Raw genomic sequence first — 24,683 nt, forward strand, 5'->3', positions numbered from 1 at the left:
CCTATAAAAAAAAATTAGTGAGAAGGCGTACTCTCGAGGATGTATCGCTTAGAGGCCCATAGCTTTGAGGTGTGCGTCAGTGATGTTATGCCTGCTAATGCTTGTGTGATATACAAGGTGCACCTTTATTAGGGCTTGTGAGTTCCTATGTTTCCCTTTTTTAGTGAGATCCTTCGAGAACTCATATTGGCCCCTTCACAACTTGTTGAAGAGTTGAACTGTATACGAAGGGGATGAAGATTTCCACAAAATTGAGGGTCTGAATATGGAGCACATTCGCACTATCCTACGATGGTGGGGGTTTCCTGTGGCAAAAGTGAGGTTGCTTGAGGTCATTAGAGTTGACTTGAGGAGTTATACCCATAAGCGATGGAGTATGGCATTTTTTCTACTTCTCATTATTGGTCTTCCTCTCTCTCATTTTATTATTTCGTGTCTTGTTTATGACATGTCGCCTTTTAAAATGATATACCTCTGTAGGTACTATGAGGGATCAAGAGATAAAGGATTAGTGTTTGGATCTCAACTTGGTCGAGGTTGATCTGACCTTGCCTGCTGCCAAATGAAGGTATTGTTTGGCAACGGACAATTGATGTGGCTATCTCCTTCTTTAGCAGCAATTCACCATTGGTTAGATAGGGAATAATGTGTTGTCGCTCCTCGGGGTTAGTATCCCTTAGTTCAATATACAACGTTTGGGCCTTTTCGATGGTCATGCAACCTAACTACTCAATGAACAATTCTCTGGTCAGTGGCTTATGTCCCATTACGACGGCTGCAAGTGTGTCTGCTTATTAGTTTTCCTCTTGAGGAACCAGTAAGCGTCTGGATTCAACCTCTCTTTCCTAGAGTTTTTGAGAAGTCCCTTCGCTTTTTCCATGTATTAACTGTTGCCCCAAAATGGAGTGACACTAGAAAGTGTACCAGGTCCAAGTAATAAATTGAAAGTATATTATCATCTCCACGAGGATAGGATGTCTAGAAATCACGGAGTTCTTTACAAAACAGTTAGATTCTTAGAACAGTAAATCAGGTAGAATTATAAGTGAGGTTTTGAATGACTAGAGAATAGTTTTTAATACTAACAAAAGATCAATTAACTCTAAGTAGTAACTAAGCATGCAAATAAGGTTAGGCTAATTCAGAATTTAAAGAGAACAGATTAGAAGCGCAACCAGACGGCTAGTGAACAAGTAGATTCCCCTCTTTTGAGCAATATCATGCACTTAGATCTAAGGTAACTTTCACTAATCTTACTAAGGCCAGTCTCCCATATTCCAGAGATTCTTCTAAGAGTATGCAAACTAGTTTAAAATGTAGGCCCACATAGACTCTTATGCATTAAAGGGCGGCCCGGTCGCATTACGCGTCCCCGCTGAGCGAGGGTCCGGGGAGGGGTCCCACCACAAGGGTGTATTAGGGGCAAGCCTTCCCTTGCCAATTTAATTGACAAGAGGCCGCTCCTAAGACTCGAACCCGTGACCTCTGGTCACACGACAACAAACCCTTGGCACATTAGTTAATCGTGTCTCCATCCTTAAGTAATATGTGTTAGATGGTATTTTCCGTCGTCTAACCCGAGTCTCCTCCGCAATTATTCGACTAAAGTATAGGCTAACTAGACCTATAATGAATTAAGTACCCAATCTAACAATCATCTAAAGATACTTTTGTATACAATAAGGGCGAAAAAACATTTGCATCCACCACCCTTAGGTCGGCTTCAGCTCGTAGAGTGACTACTCACGCATGCTCATATTCAAAGTAAAGAGAATAAGAAAAGATAACATAAATGAAAACTAGATTAAAATGTGAGATCACTAAGGATCTCACTTCAAAGTACAACAACTAAACTTAGAAAAGTAGCAAGATAGATGTGTCCATTAGCTTCCTACAAGGAGCTATAAATAGGATCACAAAGAAACAAAATAAAGCACCAAACAAAATAAAAGTCAGCAGTTGAGAACAGTCTGCTGCTAATAAGAGCAGTTTGGAATAAAAGACAAACATTCTGCAGCAAAAGACAAACAATCTGCAATAAAAGTTACAGAGAGACGGGATGAGATTCCCCCGCACAAGGTCAGTTTTATTATGTCTAAAGTTACTGAGTTTGAGCAGGCCTAGGAATTGGGGGAAATCACACGGTATAGTTCACTAGATCTGATATCCTCATTGGGTGGCAGAGACCATGAGCTGGGTGGTTCAAAATTAATACGGATGGCTCTCGGCTAGATGACGAGTTGATTGTAGCTGGCGGTGTGCTCCGAAGCGAGGTAGGAGAGTGGTTGGCAGGATTTCAACACCGGATTGGGAGTGGTAGCTCTTTTGAAGCCGAAGTCTAGGGGGTTTACTCTGGGCTCCTTCTTGTTATGGATTATAATATCCGCTTTCTTGTAGTGGAACCGGACAACCAAGAGGTAATTTGTCGTATTACAGCTACATGGGAAATTGTAGGGATCCATCGTAACCTCATCCGTGATATCCGTAGTCTTCTCTGATCCTTTGAAGGATTTGAAGTTTGCCATATTTACCGTGAACAGAATCCTGTGGCGGATTTTCTTGCTTCTCGTGCCCATGGTTCGATCTTTGGTTTTACTAAGCTTCCTCAGCCCCCATCGCTTCTATTGCAATTTCTTTTAGATGATCTTGTTGGTTCTTGTTTCCCGCAGTCTATCCCGGCTTAGTTTGTTTTTTCTTTGTTCGTGTTGATCTTCTTATTATAAAAAAAAGGTAGTAAAGTCTTTTTCCTAATATTCTTAATTTATGTACAATTCTCTAAAAAGACATGTAATATGAAACAGACGGAGTATTTATTAATAATAATAAAAAGTTAAAAGTATAATTAGCCATTAAATTTTAAAGTTCTAAAAATTGAGTTTTTAATTATTTATTTTTAGATTAAACCGAATATAAATATAAATAGAATGTAACATTCAAGCCTCATAACTCCTTCGAAATATTGAAATCAAAATAAAACCGAGGTACTGAATTATAGTGACACTATTCGTCTATTTTCCTCACCAAAAGTCGTCGCCCCTGATAGTTTTTTGCTTGGTGGACAGTGTGTGATGTTTGAACAAACAATTTTCTGTTACAAGACAAATATGTTTGATTAGCACAAATTGGAGGTGTGAAATTACACTAATGAATGTCAAACCTTGACAGAACCCGTGAGCAAATCGAGCAAGAAAGATGAAGAAGGGATGGTGCGGTTCTATCAGAAGCAAGGTATAAAATAAGGAAAATGTTAGTCTAGAAAAACGTGTCAATTGCTTGACTTAGCGTATGGGAGCCATGAATTCTAGGAGGGATGTCGTAACACCAGGGGCGGAGACAGGGGGGCCTGGGGTCCGGGCCCCTCCGACCGCCGGAACCACCCTGAGTAGGGGTGGTTTCCGGCTCCCCTGTCTCCATTGTTTAAGGTTGGGGGTGCTGAATTAGCACCCCAGACTTGGGCGGCTCGGCTTGGTGTTAAATTGGCCCCCCAACCGAGCAGTTCTGTATTCGCCACTGCGTAACACCTGGACTGATTTGTTGAAATTTTTCATTAATGTTACTGTTGAAAATGTTAAAATTTATTCCCTTACACAGTTTGTATGGTATCCAAAACCTCAACGGTGTAATATGTTAGAGCAAAATTAATGGGGGCTTTTGTTTGAATGGAATGTTAATAACGTGTTGTTTTTTTTAATGGTAGAGAAAAAGTATTATAAATTGCTAAGATAAAATTATGGTTTGGTAATATTAGTGTAATTTTTTGAAGGTATTCTAAACCTAAAGTTTTTTTTGTTATTGAAAACTTTTTCCTTCTCTACATGTTTGAATAATTTCTTGGAGTTTATAACATTTGTTGCACAATTGTCAATTTAAGATTGCTACACGAATCATGAGAGCTATAGGCTAATTAGATACTATTTTATTGGCCTAATACATCATTTAAGTTGTCCAAAAAGTTTGATTGACTTTCTGAACTTTCGAAGTATTCCGATAGCCCCCAACTTGCATAAAATGTTTAATTAGCTCTTTAAACTTGCGTAATACGTAATTAATTGATCACTCGGTTGCAAAAGAAAAATAAGTTAAATGCGGAAGATGTATTTCACATATCTTAAACCTTATTATTATTTAGAGTTGGCTTAATACATTACTTGTCCCCCTAAACTTGTCCAAAAAGATTGAATGGTCCCCTAAACTTTTAAAGTGTCCAAAAAGCCCCTTCAAATTACATAAAATGTTCAGTTAGCCCCATGAACTTGCGTAAAATATAATGAATTCTTACTTGCTTAACTATAAAACTTGATGAACCTTATTTATCAAAAACCTTTCTCTAAAAAATGTTCGGAAAGTTTTATTTAGGATTGAGGATGAAAAAAAACTACATTTTAGTCTTCTGTGATATTAGAACCGCATATCCCGACTTTGGTTGTTTTATTTTTTTAAGGCTCGTGCAATACATCTTCCGTATTCAATTTACTTTTTTGCAACTGAGTGATTAATTAATTAATTACATTTTATGCAAGTTTAAGGGGTTAATTGAACATTTTATACAAGTTGAAGAGGCTATCGGGACACCTTGAAAGTTCAGAGAGGTCAATTAAGTTTTTTGGACAAGTTTAGGGTGCAAATGATATATTAAGCCTTGATTGGATGAAGGGTAGGGAAGGGTTAATAAAGGAATGGTAGAGAATGATAGGGAAAGGTAGGGAAAGGTAAGGAAAGGGAAGGAAGGGGAAGGAAGGGTAATTTCTAACCCTTCCAAACCCACCAATTGGAAGGTTCAAAATTGGATGCAATTTGTTAAAAAGAAACCCTTCAAAACCCCTCCAAACCCTTACCCTCCTAATTTTTTTTTTGTGTTTCAAACATCAGTTTGTAGAAACCCTTACTAACCCTTCCTTCTCCCAAACAAGGGTTTCTATCAACCCTTACTAACCCTTCTCTTACTAACCCCTCTAAACCCTCCATCCAATAGAGTTTTAAGGATTGAGTTTATTTTTTCAGATTAAGCTCTTCAATTTTAATTTTCATACATATTAAACTCTTCACTATAGCTCAATTAACTAAGTGAAATGCTCAGCATGTGTGAAAATTAAAGTTCAATGGCTTAATCAAGAAAAGTTCTAAGGGTCAAGGGTTTAAATACGATTTTTGTCTACAATAATAATAAAACAAAACAAGTATGAATTGGAGATGCTCATTTTATTATAAGTTGGCTAATATAAGATATTTGTATACAATGTGAGTTAGTATAACAAATTTTACTAATATATTTTCTAAGTAGTCTTTTTTTTTTTTATGTATTAGTTTTGAATTCAATTAATTCAAATAATGATATTATTTAAAGTCATGATTAAAACACTTGAATTTATAAAGTTTTGAGGATTAAGCTCTTTGAGCTTTAATTTTCGCTTACATTGATTCATCCCCTTACAGCTTCACTGCCAGAACAATTTGTGAGGGATACATTGTGAAAATTAATTTCAAAAGCTTAATTTGAAAAAATATATGATTAGAGGCTGGATTCCTAAAATTTTGAAAGTTTAATGGTTTAATTAATACTTTTAGCCTATTTATTAACAAATACAGTAATATATAGTTTATGCTTTCCTTCTAATAGTTAGGGATGTAAATTTCCCTTGAACATATCGATATTGTTTGTGTTATATATCCAACACGGCCATTAAAAGAAGCAACCAAAGATTAGTTGTTAAGACATATTCAACGTATAAAATACTCAAATGGTATGGGTCGGCTGATTAATTAATTTAAATATTTAGATGTTTGATAAAATAGAAAATTAAATAACGAAAAAATAAGTACTAAATTTTAAGTGTTGAATAATACTTGAGCATTTCCAATGGGGTATAATGAATTACTCATTATACCTCTCTATTAAACTATCTCTTATTGGAGTGAGTTTAATATATTAAACACTTGTATATTTATTTATTTTGTAAATAGGAGGGCATAGCCCAGAAACAAACAGAAAAAATTAAGAAAAAACTATTCTTTTCATGGATCGTCCATCACGATCCCCGTTAAGAATATCCTGGAGGCCTACAAGAGGCACATCACACTCATGATAACCCAGAGAATATGATCCTGTGAAATTTGCCATCCAGTCAGCAGCTTGATTGCCTTCACGATAAGTATGGAAAAAAACAACATCTCATTCCCTGTCCCTAATCGCATGACATTTCTGAAGCAGCCACGCCTGTGGTTGATAATCTTCAACACCCTCCTCCATAGCCTTAATTACGTCTCGTGAATCGACCTCCATAATTACTTTCCGATATCCTCTTTCCCATGCCAACAGTAATCCATGAAGTAGTCCCCAAAGCTCAGAGGTGAAGATTGAGCATCTTCCCAAATTCACTACAAATCCCCCACACTAGGCGCCGCAGTGATCCCATATGTGACCCCCGAGCTGCGGATATGCCGTTACTTTCTTTACTGGTTCCGTCAGTGTTGATTTTAATCCACAACGGTTCCGGCGGGTACCATTTGATCCATTGCTCTGTCTTTATGTTAGTTCGGTTATTTAAACCCAACAGGATTGCCTTATGAAACTCGAAGACAGTAGCAAGTATCATCTCTCCTTTTCTCGCCTCTTACAATACTTCCGCCGAACACACGATCGTTTCACCACTTCCAAATTACAAAAGAAAATATACTTGACCAACCTATATCATTTACTCTTCTTTGTTCGTTGACATTATTGCTGATCCAATCAAGTCGAGCTACTGAGAAGAAATCACTTAATTTATCAGCAGGGAGTAAGCTTAGCCAGATTGGCCTTGCCTCCGGACAATCTCGGAGAATATGTAAAATACTGTTATATCGTACACTCCATCAATTCCAATAAGTGTCTGAAGAATCTGACCGTGTTACTGAGCGTACCATTGTGACATACGAGCCAAAGGAATGCCCTAACCCATTTGGTAATTTCAATGTTCCAAATTTCACACCAACAAAACTCAAAATCTGATGTTGTGTTACTATCCTGCAGGTAAGTAAAGCTTGACTTTACCGTGTATTTTCCAGATTTCGTATGTTTCCAGTTCCATGCATCTGTGTGCTCCGAATCCGGTTGCACAGTAATTGCTTGAAGCTGCAATAGCGTACTCTGCGGCAACAACTAGCTTAGTAGTTGATTAAGTACATATTTTTAATTTTTAATAGTGTTTAATTAATTGGTTGATCATTTATGATTGAGTGGTTGTAGAATTTAACCATTAAAATTAATAATTTAATAAAATAAAATCTATTAAATGAATCTTATAATAACAATGTGGTATATATATTGAGTGGTTATAGATATCAACCATTGGAGATGATAATCTTACAAGTGCTGAAACTATTAAATGATATAATTATTTAATAAATACTAAAAAAATACTGAATGTAAAAATATTATTGTAGCTGATAAGTTAATTTAAAATTTAAAATTAAATATTTTGACTTATCAAAACAAATTATTTTAACTTAATTGAATAGTTTAAATGATAAAAAAATAACAATTATTTACACTTAAATTAAATAAATGCTTAATATTTTGATTAAGTCATTAAGTAGTTTATCAAACAGGGACTAAGAAATAAATTATAATGTGAGCTATGATTTCGAAGATAATTTAAATGCGGCTGGAAGTAACCAATGACCAAATCTTACTGAAACATAATATATACATATGTGATATGATATTTGAGCAAGACATACTTTAATCTGCATTTAGTGATCTTGAAATCATAATCATATGTTCAAGTGAAATCTCATTTTAGAAGGTTCCAATTCAGTTTTTCAGTTTCTTCTGAAAATAAATTAAAGGAACAGTTGCTAACTTCAAATTTCAAGTAGCACAAGAGAGACATAAAAAAATTGAGTAATTCAACATCTTTTTTGTTTTAACAGATCAAAAAAAAAAAAAAAGACCACGAAAACTTTATGTTATATATTCATCACCTCTTCAACAAGTGTACAACAAATGAAAAGCTAACACAAGTAAAGCAACAAGTATACCTAATTATCAAATTAAAGGGATTAACATGCAGCTACGCTAATATAACTGTGGAGAAAAAAATAATATGGGAACTGGAACTCAAAGAAAATAGATTTGTTTTTTTTAAAATGCTCATCTACTGCTCATATTCAATAATGCATGTTAGCATTAGGATTCACCTCAATCTTCTTCTATGCAATCCTGATTGCCTGAACTGTGAAAGCTACTCACTGATAATGGAGAATATATCTTCAGTGTGGATTTTGAGGAGCCCATAGTTGGTGGTACATATTCATACCATGAAGTTGATTAGCATTACTATAGATTCCTGGATCTCGATTCAGAGGACTACTACCGTTTTCGTCAGAAGACTCGCTAGATGCCCCCTCTGGAGGGCTGCTTGTCAATGGCGCCCCAAAATTCAACATTTGTGATGTAGGAGCCGATGAAGGCCCTGATTTTGACGCCGAAGAGTTTGATTTTTTCGCATCTGCAATGAAGCTTCCCACAATCACCTGCCAACCAATAAGCATGGTAGTAATCTCTAGCATCAAACTAACATTCCCGTAATTTAAACCGGTAAAACATTCATGACTTTTGACTTCAGAAATAACCGAATCTCTATTGACCCAAAACTCAATAGATTTCAGTGCTTCCATCACCAGTGGAAGTTGTATTATATTCAGAACTCAATTTTTTATGACATAATATCTCTGGCACTAAAAATATAATTAGAATTGAAATTACAACGATCAAACGGTTTCATAATCCAAAAACAAGGGACTAAAAGTATTGTGCAAGCTTTATATTTTATAATCAATGGCTTTTATTTAAACTTGAAAATTTCAGACTTCATAATTAAATAGGGTCATATTCTTAAGGCTTAATATATCATTTGCCCCCTAAACTTGCATAAAATGTTAGCTAGCCCCCTGAACTTGCGTAAAATGTAACCAATTGATCACTCGGTTGCAAAAAAGTAAGTTAAATACGGAAGATGTATTCCACCACGTGTCTTAGAATGTTATTACATAATTCAAGAATAGAGTAAAAATGTAGTTATTAATTGCTCAACTATAAACCTTGTATTCTCTAACATTACAACCGCAATACCCCGATCTTGATTGTTTTACTTTTTTTAAGACGCGTGCAATACTTTTTCCGCATTTAACTTACTTTTTTGCAACCGAGTGATGAATTGATTATATTTTACGCAAGTTCAAAGGGCTAACTGAACATTTTATGCAAGTTCAGGGGGCTGTTCAGGGGCCAATCAAGTTTTTTGGACAAGTTCACAGGGCAAATGATGTATTAAGCCTATCCTTAAAATACAACAGTACTGATTACCAATTAAATGGAACATGAACATTATCACGTATTTGTGAGTAATGCAGAAATAGTTTTCTGAAACATATGTTGCACAAAGGAACCTAAAAATATTACACAGGTAATTTCAACTATGGGTGTCTTCTATGGTTACTTTGTTTTTGACAAAGTACCATTACTTGGTGTGTTTTCACCATTGGATGATGGATTAGAAAATTAATCCATTGGTGAAAACACACAAAGTAAGGCTTACTTTGTTAAAAACAAAGTAAGCATAGCCTTTACCTCAACTATGACTCGGACTTGGAAATATTTCATATATTAATTCCTTAACTTCATCTTGTCACTTAAAAGTAGTCTAAATTACCAAAAATGTAAATAATAATAATAAGTTTTTTAAAAAGAAAAAAAAAATCAACTGCAGACCCATCAAGAATTTGACATTAACATTTTTAACCTTAAAAATGACTAGCAATCCAGGATACAGGTCCTATTAGGGCCAATTTCCATATTGACCTATCCAAATAAACAAAAACTTCATTTATTACCTAATTTTGGAGGGTAAAATAGGATACATAGATACATCATTTTTTGCCGATTAGAATGAATTTACATGTAAATCAGCTTGTGCGTAATCCAAACTATGATCGAAGTTGGAGAGTAAGTATGTTGCATCAAAATATTAAATGGTATCTAAATTCTATTGAAATGGATTTCTTTTGTTACAATTTTGATATGTTAGACCAATTTTTGGTGGACTAAAATATGAAACAAGATAAGTTCAAGGGTCATGGATGAAATTTAAGCCATGTTACACCACCTCCATTTTCCTTATCATTAATATATGATGGGTCATTATTCTTAAAAATAAATGTATTAATTATACGAAACATGAATTTTATCTTTAGGCCTATGATCTTTTTAATTTTTTGATTAAGCCCTAATCTTTCTATTTGATGCATTGATCCCTCGATCAATTATAATAAACAGATTAAACCTCTGATAACCAGAAAGGTTAGTTGTGATAATCAAATTCAATTAAAAGAGCGTTAAACCACTGACTTGCATCCGGAAGTGCATTCTTTATAGTACAAATGAAACTTTCCTTACAGTCACATCAAACATAAAAAGCTGCTTTCAAAATGTCAAAAAAACGCAGATGAAAGGAATAATGCTCTTTAACCGATTTTTATGTTCACAGCCAGCTTTTCTGGCAACTAGGAGCTTAATGTGTGCGATTGCAGTTGATCAAAGGCTCAATACAACAACAACAACAACAACAACAAAGCCTTAGTCCCGAAATGATTCGGGGTCGGCTAACATGAACCATCATATAAAACCGTGAAAATCAAGTCGTGTCAGCGACACAGATTCGCTCCCTCCACTCCGTCCTATCCACTACCATATTTTCCTCAATTCCCAATAAACTCATATCACTCTCGATCACCCTCCTCCAAGTTTGCTTAGGTCTTCCCCTACCCCTCACCACTACATCCCTTTGCCACTCTTCGGTTCTCCTAACCGGCGCATCAAGCGCTCTACGTCTCACATGGCCAAACCACCTTAGTCGGTTTTCTCTCATTTTATTCTCAATAGATGTGACCCCTACTTTTGTCCTAATTATTTCATTACGCACCCGGTCCTTTCTCGTGTGACCACACATCCATCTCAACATACGCATCTCCGCCACCGACATCTTATGGATGTGGCAGTGTTTCACTGCCCAACACTCCGTACCATATAACAATGCTGGTCTAATTGCCGTCCGGTAGAATTTTCCCTTCAATCTATTAGGCATGCCGGGATCACAAAGGAAACCCGTAGCACTCTTCCACTTCGACCAACCAGCTTTAATCCTATGAGCAACATCTCCATCTACCTCTCCATCCGTTTGGATAATAGATCCTAAATACCGGAAGCAATCCGAGGCCTGAACAACTCTCCCATCTAGGGTGATTGTCCCTGCCTCCCTACTCCTACGGCCGCTAAACTTACACTCCAAATATTCTGTCTTACTTCGACTCAACTTAAAGCCTCTAGATTCTAGAGTTTGCCTCCATAGTTCCAACTTCATCTCCACTCCCTCTTTCGTCTCATCAACCAACACAATATCATCTGCAAACAGCATGCACCATGGTATACCATCTTGAAGTGAACTTGTTAGTTCATCCATAACGATGGAAAAAAGAAATGGGCTTAGTGCGGAACCTTGATGCACTCCAATCAAAGGCTCAATGTGTCAAAAAAAAAATTAAAAAAAAAATCAGGGGCTTATTTAACAAAAATTGAAAAAGATAAGGGTCAGGATGCTTTTCCCCTTGAAAAAATTAAAAGAACAGATATAACTAAAATGCACATTGAATTTTTTTATTATCAGTATATGGCATTACTATTATAGATTGTAGTTAATATGGATATAATTTAGGAAACTCGAAGATGGTTGTAGAGTGATACCTGTACTGAAGATGCTGCCATTAACATTCCAGCAACCCCTCCCCCTACTACTCTACCATCTGAACCTGCCAATGATACACTCAATCCACCAGTTCTGGTGCTACCACCATTGTTATCAGAAAACAGGAAGGAACCAGATAGAGAAATAATTTCAAACCGTCCCTGCAAAGAAAAATGTCACAATGACCAAAAAGAGTAACATAATTTAGAGGCACAACGTGTATGTGCTTTATCTCATTATACCACACATTTAAATTGTATTCCATAAGGTCCTCATACTATTACCATTACAATTATACCTATTCACATAAAAGACTAGTACATCATGCAAATTTGATGTATTAAATTCTGAAAAAGTGAAACATAAGTTGTGAATATTAACAAAATATAATATGAGGCCTACAATTGGAACATCCTGGCATAAAGAAAAATGAACTAAAATGGTTTTTTTCCTGATTTGAAGTAGAAATAATCGATCCCCTGGAATAACATACTAGTGCATGATCAAACACAACAGATGAGAGTCAAATAGGGTCACTCCTACCATAGTACCTAACAAGTACCGCATTGAAAGAGACCATTCGTTGACCCGTGTAGATATCCAACACGAACATTCCATTTGTATTTTTAAGCATAAACTGAACAGTTCAAAAAAAAAATGCACAACATTTACAGTCAAAGCCACAATGCATTGAATTAATGTCTGATGCGATCAACTTCAGCAATATAGCAATCAAACTCCAATAGAACCTCTAATAGTATCAATGCTTTCTGAAGGTTTTCCACTTCACTAAACCTCAAATTTATTTTTCATATTTTACTTTTATCAAGTCAGGCATTAAGCAATCAAATGAGAGCAGGTTTTATATCACCAGTATACCATTCAAATTACATTTAAGTACTTGATTCCCAGAAACATTTAATCATGCTATGGATTGCTCAAATGACATCAGGTTTCATATTCACCAGCATAGACCAGTAACAACATTCAAATTGAGGTTATGTACTTGATTCCTAGAAACATTTTTTCATGCTATAGATGGTGCTCAAATGATTATGACATCATCAAGAAGCTTCTTCAACTTCAACCAAAAATAAACTAAGCTCAAAATCTTAAAAATAGGCAGCAAAAGTCAATCCGAACAAACTAAATTTGGAGTTCAATTCTATCTTTCTAGTGAGCTCTCATTGAACTTGAACTTGTGTAGGCGGTGCATGCCACCCATGATCTAAATGCATTTGAGGATCTTTTGATGTTCTAAAATCTTAAGAAATGGACAGAAACAAAAATTAGGATATTACCTATTTGGAACTTAGCGCTCTAAGATAATTGGGATGGGAAATGGAAGCAAGACAGGTTTTAAAATCCCATTTCGAAACAGTTTTAGTTAATCAAATATTTATAAACCGTTTTAAACACTTTCGAAATCTCGTATAGTATTGTCAATGGACGCATAAGAAATATGCCATGTAATAGATATATATAGCACATTCATACAACACATACAATGTATTTTAGGGCAGGAAGCTTCATCCTACTCCCTCTAACTTGGCTTTAGAAGGGGAAGAATTCCCTGTCAAGTACAGTTTGCACCAGATAAAAGCTGACAATTAGATAAAATTTCCACCTAGACAAAGAAATGTTAGAAAGCTTCAGTTATTTACCAGATTAAAAAAAAAAAAGGGCGGCCCGGTCGCACTACGCGTCCCCGCTGAGCGTTCCGGGGAAGGGTCCCACCACAAGGGTGTACTGGGGGCAAGCCTTCCCCTGCCAATTTATTTGGTAAGAGGCCGCTCCTAAGACTCGAACCCGTGACCTCTTGGTCACATGACAACAACGTTTACCGTTGCGCCAAGGCTCGCCCTCAGTTATTTACCAGATTATGGGAAAAAAATTATGATGCTGCCCTTAAAAGGAAAAAGAAAAAAAAAAGACTACAACAACCAACAACAATGTGGTTTGTTCCAGTTTATCTAATGTCCCCTCTGCCAATGCCAAAATTCTAGCTCAAGCAAAATCATGAACCAAAAGAATTTCTCGGCGCTTAAATGTTTTGTCTCAGCAGCACATATTAGACCCAATATTTTTGTTCCAAGATTAATCAACAACATTCCATTTGTACAGAGGATTTTCTTATAGCTCAAGAAAAACAGTGTTAGGCCAAGATGTTAGTCTATGACCCAAAAGCTATGAAAATGTACCTCTCAGAAAACAAGATGGACAAGTGCAAATTCAACAATGAGATAATCATCCAATTACGCTTTCTAGGATGAATGTTTCCACACCACAAGTACAAGAGACATTATTAAGACATCCTAAATTCAACGTTTTTCTTCTGCACTAAGTCAAAGAAAATTTCGAGACACGTTACCAAAAGCATGATGCACGTTATGGCACGAAAGGTACTTCAAGCCTAAATGATAGGCACATGCACCAGGAATACACAAATTTGAGTACTGCTCAGTACTTTTAACAGCACATAAAGCTCTTGCATAAGACCAAAACCGATGAGTACTCCAGAACTTCTTAGCCTTTCAAGCCATGCCCCTACATTTAAGGGGGACTTTTTGTGCATAAGCCTCCTCCCCTTTAAATAGCACGACAGATAAGCCCTCACTTTTAATGTTATTAATCTGATTAAAAGGTACTTAGCTCAAAAGATAAAATAAAATAAAAATAAATAAATAATTTATAACTTATAACTAAACTAGCCACCAAGTCAAATGAGACAACTATAAAAACCAATAAAGAGTTTAAGTAAAAAAGATCTAGTCAAACTTCAAACTCCTAGTCATGTGCTATACCTAGAAACAAAAACAAGACCCCCAGGATGGATCCTGAACCAACACCATGATATGCCCTTGACTTCAGACTCAGGCCCAAGTGCCCTGGATGTATGCCTAAGGAGCAGATCAACTAGATGCATATCCTCAGTTGCAGGAATATAATCATAATACAAACAAAATTTGCACATCACTTATAAACTAGTTCGTGTTAGAAATAGATTTTCAAGTCAAGAACGAAAGACCAATGCATGTAACCTTCCTCCATTGACTGTTTCTACCTAAATGTGAAATAAAAGATAGTGCAAACATCTTTTGCCTTCATATGGGTTGCTGAAGAGTAACCATAAATAACAAAGTCGACATGAATCCCAATGTAGTTACAATTTTCATGCAAATCAATAGTCTTTAACCATATTATTTTCCCTCTGGTGATTCAATTGATTCCATCCATACACAATCTATCAATAGATGTTTTATATGAGCATTTTAAGTACCTCATATGTCACTGTACCGCCAGATGTTGCTGGTTGACGAAGAGTAACATTACAAATAGCACCAGTTGCTGAGAGAATACAGACCGTCCGCGGACCTTGTTGTGAAAATGACATAACCTTTGATGCTATGTCCTGCAAAAGGATGTGTTAGATAAGATATCACTACATTGAAGGAGTCATAAGAACAAATGGAAAACTATCTCCTAGATAGGAACAAATAAAATAAATAAATGTCAATTGCTTCACCTTGTTAAGATGCAAAAATTGTGAGTCATAATTCCACTAATGTTCACAAACTCAGTTAGGAACACAGCCGTCAATTTTCATGAAGGGATTAATTACATCAGAATCCTAAACATTTCAAAGCATGACAAAATCAAGTCATCTTCATTGTTTCAACCAAAATCTAATACACTTCAAAATTTCTACAAACAAAATGGGAAAAAAAGTCAACTATGAAAATGAGCTAGTTAGCTCGCCAGTTCACTCGGTTGACAAATTCAAATTTTGTTCTAAATGACGATATGTTAGAGCAACAACCTATCGCAGAAAATTAAGCTATTGTTAGTTCAATTCTTGATCAGGGTAGCTCAACAGGTTAGGTAAGATTTAAAATCTCAAACATCTTCATTAAATAATTTCATATGGAAGGCACATATATTCCTACTCAACATAAAAGATATTCTTATGAAAGGGGGAAAATGACACTTTTTATTGGTTCTTTTACAATCAAATGGAAAAGTACAAAACAGAGAACAACAAACAAGTAATAAAAGTAAAACAAAAAAAAAAACAAGGTTTTTTATGTTCCTGTTTCATTTTGAATGTTTTTGTTGATTAATAATTGAAACTCTTGATATTTCTCATAATTGAGTCTTTAAACCCAGCTTTTTCAAGAATGACACTAAATGCTAATTAACTTTATAAAAGACATTCCACTAAAATATCATACAATTCAGTCCCTTAACATTTTGTGTCTATCAAGTGGGCAAAATAATTTATCTGCAATAACAGAGACTAAATTTTCAAGAGTTAATTTTACCTATATCTTACAGGGGGGAAAAGGTATTTGGTGGAGTTGAAGGCATTTTTTGACAAATATTGTGGCACTCAAATTTAAGTTTGAAAAGTAATCAAAATTTTACATATATAAGACTTAGATTGCATAAAATACTAAAATCAGCATTGGGATGTTAAATCCAATGTAGCTGTAAAAATATTTGGAAAATCTCTCATCCGACACAAAGCGCTCACCAGAATTGTCTATTGGCTATAGCTGATCTACAATATGCTCCTCAGTATATGCAAATCAACCACTAGTTATGACACAAATAAGTGAGAAATATAAAATAACATGTTGGATTTTACTCAAAAAAAAAATCTTGTTTCCATTAATAACGTTTCAGCTTTAAGCCCTTGCTCTCCAACTTTTAAGTTGTAGATACACCCAAGCTCTCAAATTTATTGAAAAAAATTTGACAAAGTAATTAACTGTATAGGCTTAAATGAACATATATGAAAAGAAAAGTTATCATATCATTATTTATTTTCTTTTTCTTTATAAGCAATCACCTAATAGAAGTGTGTGCAAGGGGATGTAACCCATAAATGTAAAAAAAATCACTTTTCTGCTTTTTTCGTTATGCAATTGCTAAATAGAACATTTGCGAGCTGCAATTAGGGATGGAAAATGTGTACACAACCAGTCAACACAACACAAGCCCACCACAAATTTAGTAGGTTTGTGATTTATTAAACAGTACACCCTTGCGGCCTCTTGCCAAAAATTGGCAGGGGAAGGCTTGCCCCCAGTACACCCTTGTGGTGAGACCCCTTTTAGTGTTTTATTAAACAGGTAATTACTCACTTTTCGGGTTGATCCGAAACTGACACACAATTTTTTTAATGGGATAAGGTTCATATGCTAACCTGAACAACTATTTAAAATTAGGGTTAATTTCAAAAAAAAAAACCCTATGGTTTTGCTAAATTGCAGATGGTTGCCTGTGGGACAGCCCAGTTGCAAATCAAGAGACTTTTAGGTTGACATTGCCAATTTGACTATTGATGAACGTCAAAATAGAAAATTCCAAGAGCTGATGATATTCCAAGCAACTTTAATTTTTCAACCTTTTAGTTTTGAGGTCATTTAGGTATTGTTTGGTTAGGAGAGCGAAAGTTAATGTGTAGAGAGAGAAAGCTCCAAAAATGATGATTTTGAAAAATAAAAGACGTAGTTCCATGAAAATATGGTACTAAATAAATTTAATTCTTGGAATTTTCTATTTTGAGGTCATCAAAAGTCAAATTGGCAATGTCAACCTAAAAGTTCTTGATTTGCAACCGGGCGAAAACCTCAGCCCTCTTTTTTCAACAAAAAAAAAAACACAGGCACCCATCTACAAATTAGCCAAACCACATGGGTTTTTTTTTAAATTAACTCTTATAATTATTACTATATCCTCCCATGTTTTTACATATCCCCTTAACAGAAATAGTTAAATTACAAGTGACCTACAAATTTGATATGAATCATATTTTTACATATCGTGGGTCAAGCTTTTGGGACAACCAAGGTAACCTGCAAATCCGAAATGAAGTGATTATTTAAAAATGTTACTATATTATCCATAATTTTGTATGTCGTCCTTAACAGATGTAGTCAAATTATAGGTGAACGCGACATGAACCCAATTGGATTGACCCGACTATGACACGAGATTTATGGGTCGAGTTAGAATTGACTCATCGACACTAACTCAATCTGCACGATACAAACACAGCCTATTTACACAAATTGTCACCCCTAGTTGCAATATAAGGACAAGCATAGCAGCAAAAGAGACCTTCAATCGAAGATCCAAATTATTTATCTACATCTAGTTACTATAGAAGTATCATTCTAGTACAAATCAGCCAACACAAATAAGTAGCTGCATGATATGCACCATTGCACCCACGCAAGAAATTAAAATTCCACATTGCTTTTGGATCTCTTTAAAAAGGCATCTCCATCGAAATCTCTTTCCAGAATTGGAAACCTTGTCCAACATATGCTCCAAATCTTCAAATGAATCCTCACCAAGTCAACCATCTTGGTTGTCATCCACCTCTAAAACTTGCAAATACATATCCAATTTATACCAATTTTATGATGAGAAGAGTAATCATCTATTACTCGTTTGTTTTCAACACTCGAAACAAAAAATCTTTTTCCATGTCCAATAAACGTAATTGAAAACCTCAGATGCTACTTATAGAAAAGACAAGCTGGATATGTTGCATGGAAACTCTTCTTCATTAGCGTTTCCGCGTTACGTATCTGTTTCCGTTACCGATTCCTAGCTAATTTTTCTTAGAAATAACGTTTCCCGGTATTCGTTTCATTTCCCGTTTTCGTTTCCGTGCAACATAGGCTGGATGAATTCAGATGCCCATAAAGTTTTGAGAAACTTACAGTCACAATGATGCATCCAGTGTTCGTGTATGTAGAAAACTCATTACTATTCCAACAACTTATCCACTAATGATTATCTTATTCGTGTACCAGTGTTTTAAAATTCAGTTCGATTTGCTAAAATAATTCTTCCAATCTTCCAGTTCAGTATAGGAAAATACTTTATCAAATTAGGGAAATATCTTCAAAGATCATTCACAATGTTAACCCTACCAATTTCTAGAATATTCAACTCCCAAAAGTCAAATATAATTTAGACATTTTAATCCCATTGACAATATTCTTCAAAAAGCCCCTTCATTAGAAAATCCTGAAACAAGCATTTGCATAAGATTTCCAATACCAAAACCAGGGACGGCACCCATTGTGGGAAACTCCATTGAAGCTTGGTATGAAGCTTTATTTTGCGTTTTCAAAAGCACCCAAAAAATATCAGTTGAGCACCCTTAGATTACCATGGAGCACCATACTATAGAGAAAGAAGACAAACGGCGGGGGCAGAATATTTTGTTGAGTCTGGATTTTGGTGTTTATGGATTCCTAGGGTTACAGAACCTTCAGTTTCAGGAAGAAGATGATTAAAACGCAAACAACCCCTGCGTTTCAATTATTATTCTTTTCTAAATCCCTTGAAAAGACGCCATTTTTGTATAAGCAATTTGGAAAAAATCAATTAAAACGCAAGGAGGGGCAGGGTAGGGACATAAGTTGAGGGTTCTTTGAAATTCAAATACAGAAAAAGGAAGGTAAGTATCCAAGCTGATACTAGCTTCTCATAAAATGGATTTTGTTGGCCTTGACCATTAACTACTGTAGTTCATTCATGTCATGGAACCGTTTGAACTAAAAGATCAAGCTGATAGTTCAAGGTCCACTCCATATTAATATCTGACACACCCCCACACGCGAAAGCTCACTTGGGCTTGAAGCGTGACAACGCAGGCCCATATTACCATGTCCTGCAATTTAATCAACAAATGGGGCTGCCAGGAATGGAACCCTGGACCACTTGGTCAAAGCGGCTCTGATACCATGAAATGATGAAAATATTTCTTACTTCATAATTTTGATAGGTAAGCTTTACACATATATATACAGAGATGAAAGTATGGGTGTAGGAAGAGACCCATGACTAGTAAGGAGACCCATGACCTATACAGACTCAATAGACAATAATGAAACAATAATTAATTTGTAACAACTATTATTGATTCAATAAAGGATGCCAATTTGTTCATTGAACTTGGAGGTGAATTATAAACACATTTTGAATTTTTCTTCCAGAAGTAATTTCATCTATTAATGGTCTTCCATTGTTCTATTAAGCAGTTTCCCATGGTTCTATTAATGGTCGAAGTTCGATATTGTGGAATAATTAAAACCAAGTACTTAATTGTCTGTATGTTAGCTCCTTTGACTTGGGAGCTTAGGAAAGTAAATAGATAATGTCTAGGATTTTCTCGCTAGGAGACTTTATTTTCTGCTTTACCTACATGAAAATTAGCAGAAATTAATTCATATGGTTCTCTTAATGGTCGAGGTTTCATTTTAGATATGGTTTTTCTACTGTTAGATAAGGATATAGTATTGAAATAAGTGAGGCCTTGTCAAAATTATTTTTAATTATCTCAACAAACTTCTTATGTTTGTAGTCCTTTTATTTTAATGATTTACTCAATATCTAATTATCTATTGAGGCTACAACTTTGTAATTAATTATACTTAATTGATCCTACTTGATGATAACAATGATTAGAATAAGCTTTTAAGGAATCTTATTAATTAGCCAATTTCTAGATAACGCTGTTTTCTTTCTCCTAATGTAAGCAATGTTGCTTCCTGAACTGTTTTATTTGTTAAATTCTTGTTCAACATGTTCAAGTTGTAATATTATATATTTAGATAACAATATAAGCTATTTTTGAGCCTTAACTATCAGCTTAACCTTTTAATTCAATTGGTTCCTTGATATTGTGTAATTGGTTTTATTAACTTAATTAAAAACCATTTCTGACTGTATTAGCCCTCCATTTTATTGGGAAAAAAAACTTGATTACAAACTTTTGTAGCCCTAACGATAGGAATACTGAATATGGATAAATTTGTGATTAAGACTAAGAAATCATTAACAGAGCTATCAACTAAAGAATCATCCAATGTTCTATGGAGCACCCCTGTTAATGCATCCTAGATAAGTGGATAACTAATGTTGGAGTCTAGTGAATAAGCGACTAAAAGAGAGTTTGGAGCATATGAGCAGTCAAATAATGAACCTTGGGGAACTTTGAACAAACCGAAAGAGGACAAGAGGGTCCAAACTCCAAAGTTCACAAGGCCTAGGGGAAACTTAAGAAAATATACAGAATTTTGAGAGGCCAAAAGGTACAAAGAAACTAGGTCCAGGTACAGACCAGAAGCTGACAATAGCATACAGAGATCATACACTTTATGGTATGAGAATCCTGGTCTAGTGGGAAACTAAGAAAATATCACAAATCTGCGAGAGCCTAAAAGGAACATGAAAAGTAGGTTGGACATGTTTGGTTCATGGAATAAAATAGCTATTGCTAGAGAATCCCTATTCCACCATTTGGTTCATTTTTTTTCATGGAATTTGTATTCCTCAGTTGGTGGAATAGGGATTCCTTAATTTAAGTTAGGAATAGCTATTTCATAACTAATATTTTATTTGATTCCAAAATTGCCCCTCTCATATCTATTGATCATTTGTTTCACATTTCACGTGAAAAACGGTAAAAATGTGAAAAACGGAAAAAAAAACACATGAAAAATGAGAAAAACATGAAAAACGTGAAAAATGATAAAAACCATGAAAACTAGAAAAAAATGCAGAAAACGGTAAAAAAGAAAAGCGGACGGTAAAAATACGAACAACGAAAAAAAATGTGAAAACCAAAAAAATATGAAAATGGTAAATCCGTGAAATTGGTAAAAATTGATGGTAATAATTAAAATTCACATTTTGCATTTTCACGTTTCATTTTTCGTGTTTTTACCGTTTTCACATTTTTTTGTTTTTCGCATTTTAATCGTTCTCGTGTTTTTAAAATAAATAAGAAATTACACTTGAGGGTAAAGTTGTCTTTGAACTACTATTCCATCCTATTCAATTCCAGCAACCAAATATAGGAAGAGTTATTTTCTAAAGAATACCTATTCTCTCCCATTCTATTCCTTAGTAATACCTATTCTATTCCATTCCATGAACCAAACGGCACCGTATAGTTACAAACTAGAATCAAAAGCTGAAAAGAGCATATAAAGATAAATACTTTATGGTAAATGGAAGTGATATGCAAAAGTTTGACCATTTGATACTTCCAAGAGATGTTTTTATTTACAAGTTCAAATACAAAACATAGGATGAACACTAATACACCAGCATCTTTTTTATATCACCAATTGACATCTACAGGCATTAACGTTGAAGATACTGAATATTATATGACTCAGGTTCATTTCATTATCAAAACTACAGTGTGAAAAAGAACATCTTATCTTATTCAATATCTTCATGGGATAAACAACCAAATTCTAGAACCTCAAGGATACAAAGAAGTGCCAAAGTCCAACAACAACAAAAATAAAAAATAAAAATAAAAATAAAAAATTGAGGCTCTCAACCTATAAGAATCTTTTTAGGCTAATTAAGAGAAAGAAAAGAAGGGAAGGGAAGAAAGAAAAGGAAAGTTAATAAAGTAAAGAAATTATCCACAAGCGATCACAAACAAATGATATATTATCTTTCTTACTATAACGTAATCATGATTGTTAAATTTACGCCAACAAAGTAAAAATGTAATCAAAGTTTTCTGGCCTGAAGTTTCAAAGCTGAAGCAATCTTCAGAGTTTCTAAGTTGATATACTTGCATGCAGAAGCTAAAAACTTCATAATGTTGAACTATCAGTTACTCCACTTTTAGGTTAAAGAACTCCATAAACATGTCAATCATCAATATTACGCCCTAGCTGTGCACAACAAGTCTACTCTAGCAACACTTTCTCTTTGCAAATTTTTAACACGTTTTAACCAACAATCTAACAAAGCCACGAACGAAGTATTTAAGCCCAGATTTGATAAATTTGCGGTTGTTATCCTTGTTAGGCAGTTATCTAATTCCTATCTCACAATGAACTTCCTCCACAATAAAGCCACCACACTCACTAGCTGTGGAATTGTATATGCATGCATGAACTAGTTTCATTTGCAATAATGCAATTCTATATTTGGTATCAATAGGGACTAAATTTCTAGGATTGTGGTTCAAAAGCTAGGAAACCCTCACAATTAGCTAAAGAATCTTAAACTAAGACACCATTTAGTCCAATATAGACATATTATGTGAATATTCTTTGTACTTACCAAAAAATACAATTTTATTATAAAACATACCAACATGTATATTTCCAAAATATGGTGTGTGTATACATTCTTATGAGAAAATGTTATTTTGGATAACTATACTTGGTAGAAAGAGTTATCATGTCACTAAAAAAAATATTAGGCATTAAAAGCAGCATACTCACATAAGGGCAAAAAAGAATGTTTAAGGAAAGCTCCCGACAAGAGTTTAGGATTCGGTGCAGTTTGGATAGCAAAATAGCCAGTAACAGCTACGGTCCAGTTGGAGAAAGAGTCTAGCACTTAGCCTTTACAAAATTAACCAGAGACTCTCTAAGTCCTCAACAATATGAAACAAAGTGCAGACACCCCTTCACTATAACTCAAACTTCAAATGCCATGCCATTGTCGCCGCGAATTTATTCATCCAGATGAGAATACAAATGGGAATTGCAGAAAGTCGAAGAACTTACATTAATATTAAATTAATTACTATAACAATATGTTAAAATTGCTTCAAAGCCAAAGTTCCTATTTTGTGTTCTCTATTCATGTTTTTAAAAATTCCTTACCTTCTTTGAACACTTCTCAGATTCCATACTTAGTAATTACAATTCAATGTAAAAGAATTACTTTCCATTTAAATAAATAAATTAGTACTTGGAAATTCACTCAACATTATAAGAAAAGACTGCATACCTCGCCTGCTTTCACTGTGATCACATGAGGCGTAAACCCCACACCTCCAAGCCCTCCAGAAGAGAAAGAAAAAGCATAATTAGAATAATCAAAACACAAAATTAATCTTATAGACACATAAGCATGAGTAGGGGGGAAATACCTAACGCATCAAGCTGCTTTTTGCCAGACCCTGGCGGTCTTCCTCTGTTCCTCTTAGTAGGAGGCTCAGAAGCCACGCCAGGAGTACCACTCCCAGAATCCGCATGGGCTAAAGAATTAGCAGAAGAAGAAATCGGGGTAGGCGACAACCCCAAGGCAATGTTGCCATCGGGAGTGTACTTCCTAGGCCTGCCACGCTTCTTCTTAGCAGGGTCCATACTAAACCTCATACCTGAAGACGAAGGCGGCGATCCATCAAAAACAGCATCGGAAGAGGGGGGTTTGGGTTGTTGGCGAGGCGGAGCGACGGAATTGAAAGGGAAACCAGCACCGGAAGGAGCCATATTGGGGTTGATCATAGGAATAGAGGGATGAGCAGCGGAGTTGTTGTAGGCGGGGTTAGGGCCGAGCATCATATTCGGTTGAAGCTGGTGCTGGTGCTGGTGTTGGTGTTGGTGCTGATGTTGATGTTGGTGTTGATGTTGGTGCGAGGGAATTTGCTGTGGAGGTCCGGGCGGTGGCTGAGAGTCTCGGGAGTCCATTGTTTGTGATTGTTTGGGGGGGAAAAGAAAAGAAAAGAAGAGTAGAGTAGCAGTAGTAGTAGTAGAAAGTGGGTGTTTGGGAAGTAGGAAAATAATAAGTAAAGAATTGGGTTAAAAGAGACTGAATTTTATCTACAAAAGCAGTAGCGAGGAGGAGGAGGTAAGTAGCACTAGTTATGGAACCTGCCACTTCCAACTCAGCCGCATTACCATTTCTAATCAAATCTCCAACTACTCTTTTTTTCATGCTTGTAAAAACCGCACCCATCAAATAACAAAAAAAAATATAGATTTACTGGTTCAACCCGGATTTTATATTTTACACTCATTTAACTTATAATAATAATAATAGTAGAATTTATATTAAATTTCTTAAAAAACTTATATTAATATTCAAAAATATATTATTATTAAATTAAAA

At 35.1% G+C, this 24,683-nt stretch overlaps 1 protein-coding gene across 1 annotated transcript; it reads right to left on the reverse strand.

Moving 5' to 3' along the window:
- Positions 1-7,929: 7,929 nt before the first annotated feature.
- LOC136232520 (AT-hook motif nuclear-localized protein 13-like) lies at positions 7,930-24,460 on the reverse strand. The gene is made up of 5 exons (XM_066021725.1): positions 23,722-24,460; positions 23,580-23,632; positions 15,061-15,192; positions 11,780-11,941; positions 7,930-8,514 (listed from the first exon to the last, which is right to left on the reverse strand). Exons 1-5 carry the CDS (start codon positions 24,260-24,262, stop codon positions 8,251-8,253), a joined length of 1,152 nt encoding a protein of 383 aa, XP_065877797.1. The 5' UTR covers positions 24,263-24,460; the 3' UTR covers positions 7,930-8,250.
- Between the last annotated feature and the right edge of the window lie 223 nt (positions 24,461-24,683).

The sequence above is a fragment of the Euphorbia lathyris genome, chromosome 6 (assembly GCF_963576675.1).
Source record: "Euphorbia lathyris chromosome 6, ddEupLath1.1, whole genome shotgun sequence".
Lineage (NCBI taxonomy): Eukaryota > Viridiplantae > Streptophyta > Magnoliopsida > Malpighiales > Euphorbiaceae > Euphorbia > Euphorbia lathyris.

Excerpts from the sequence above, each read along its gene's own strand:
- LOC136232520 (XM_066021725.1), bottom strand. The coding sequence starts at position 24,262 with ATGGACTCCCGAGACTCTCAGCCACCGCCCGGACCTCCACAGCAAATT. Across the intron at positions 11,942-15,060 it reads GCGGTACAGTGACATATGAG|GGACGGTTTGAAATTATTTC; the intron begins GTACTTAAAATG and ends TTTTCTTTGCAG. Across the intron at positions 8,515-11,779 it reads TGGCAGCATCTTCAGTACAG|GTGATTGTGGGAAGCTTCAT; the intron begins GTATCACTCTAC and ends ATTGGTTGGCAG.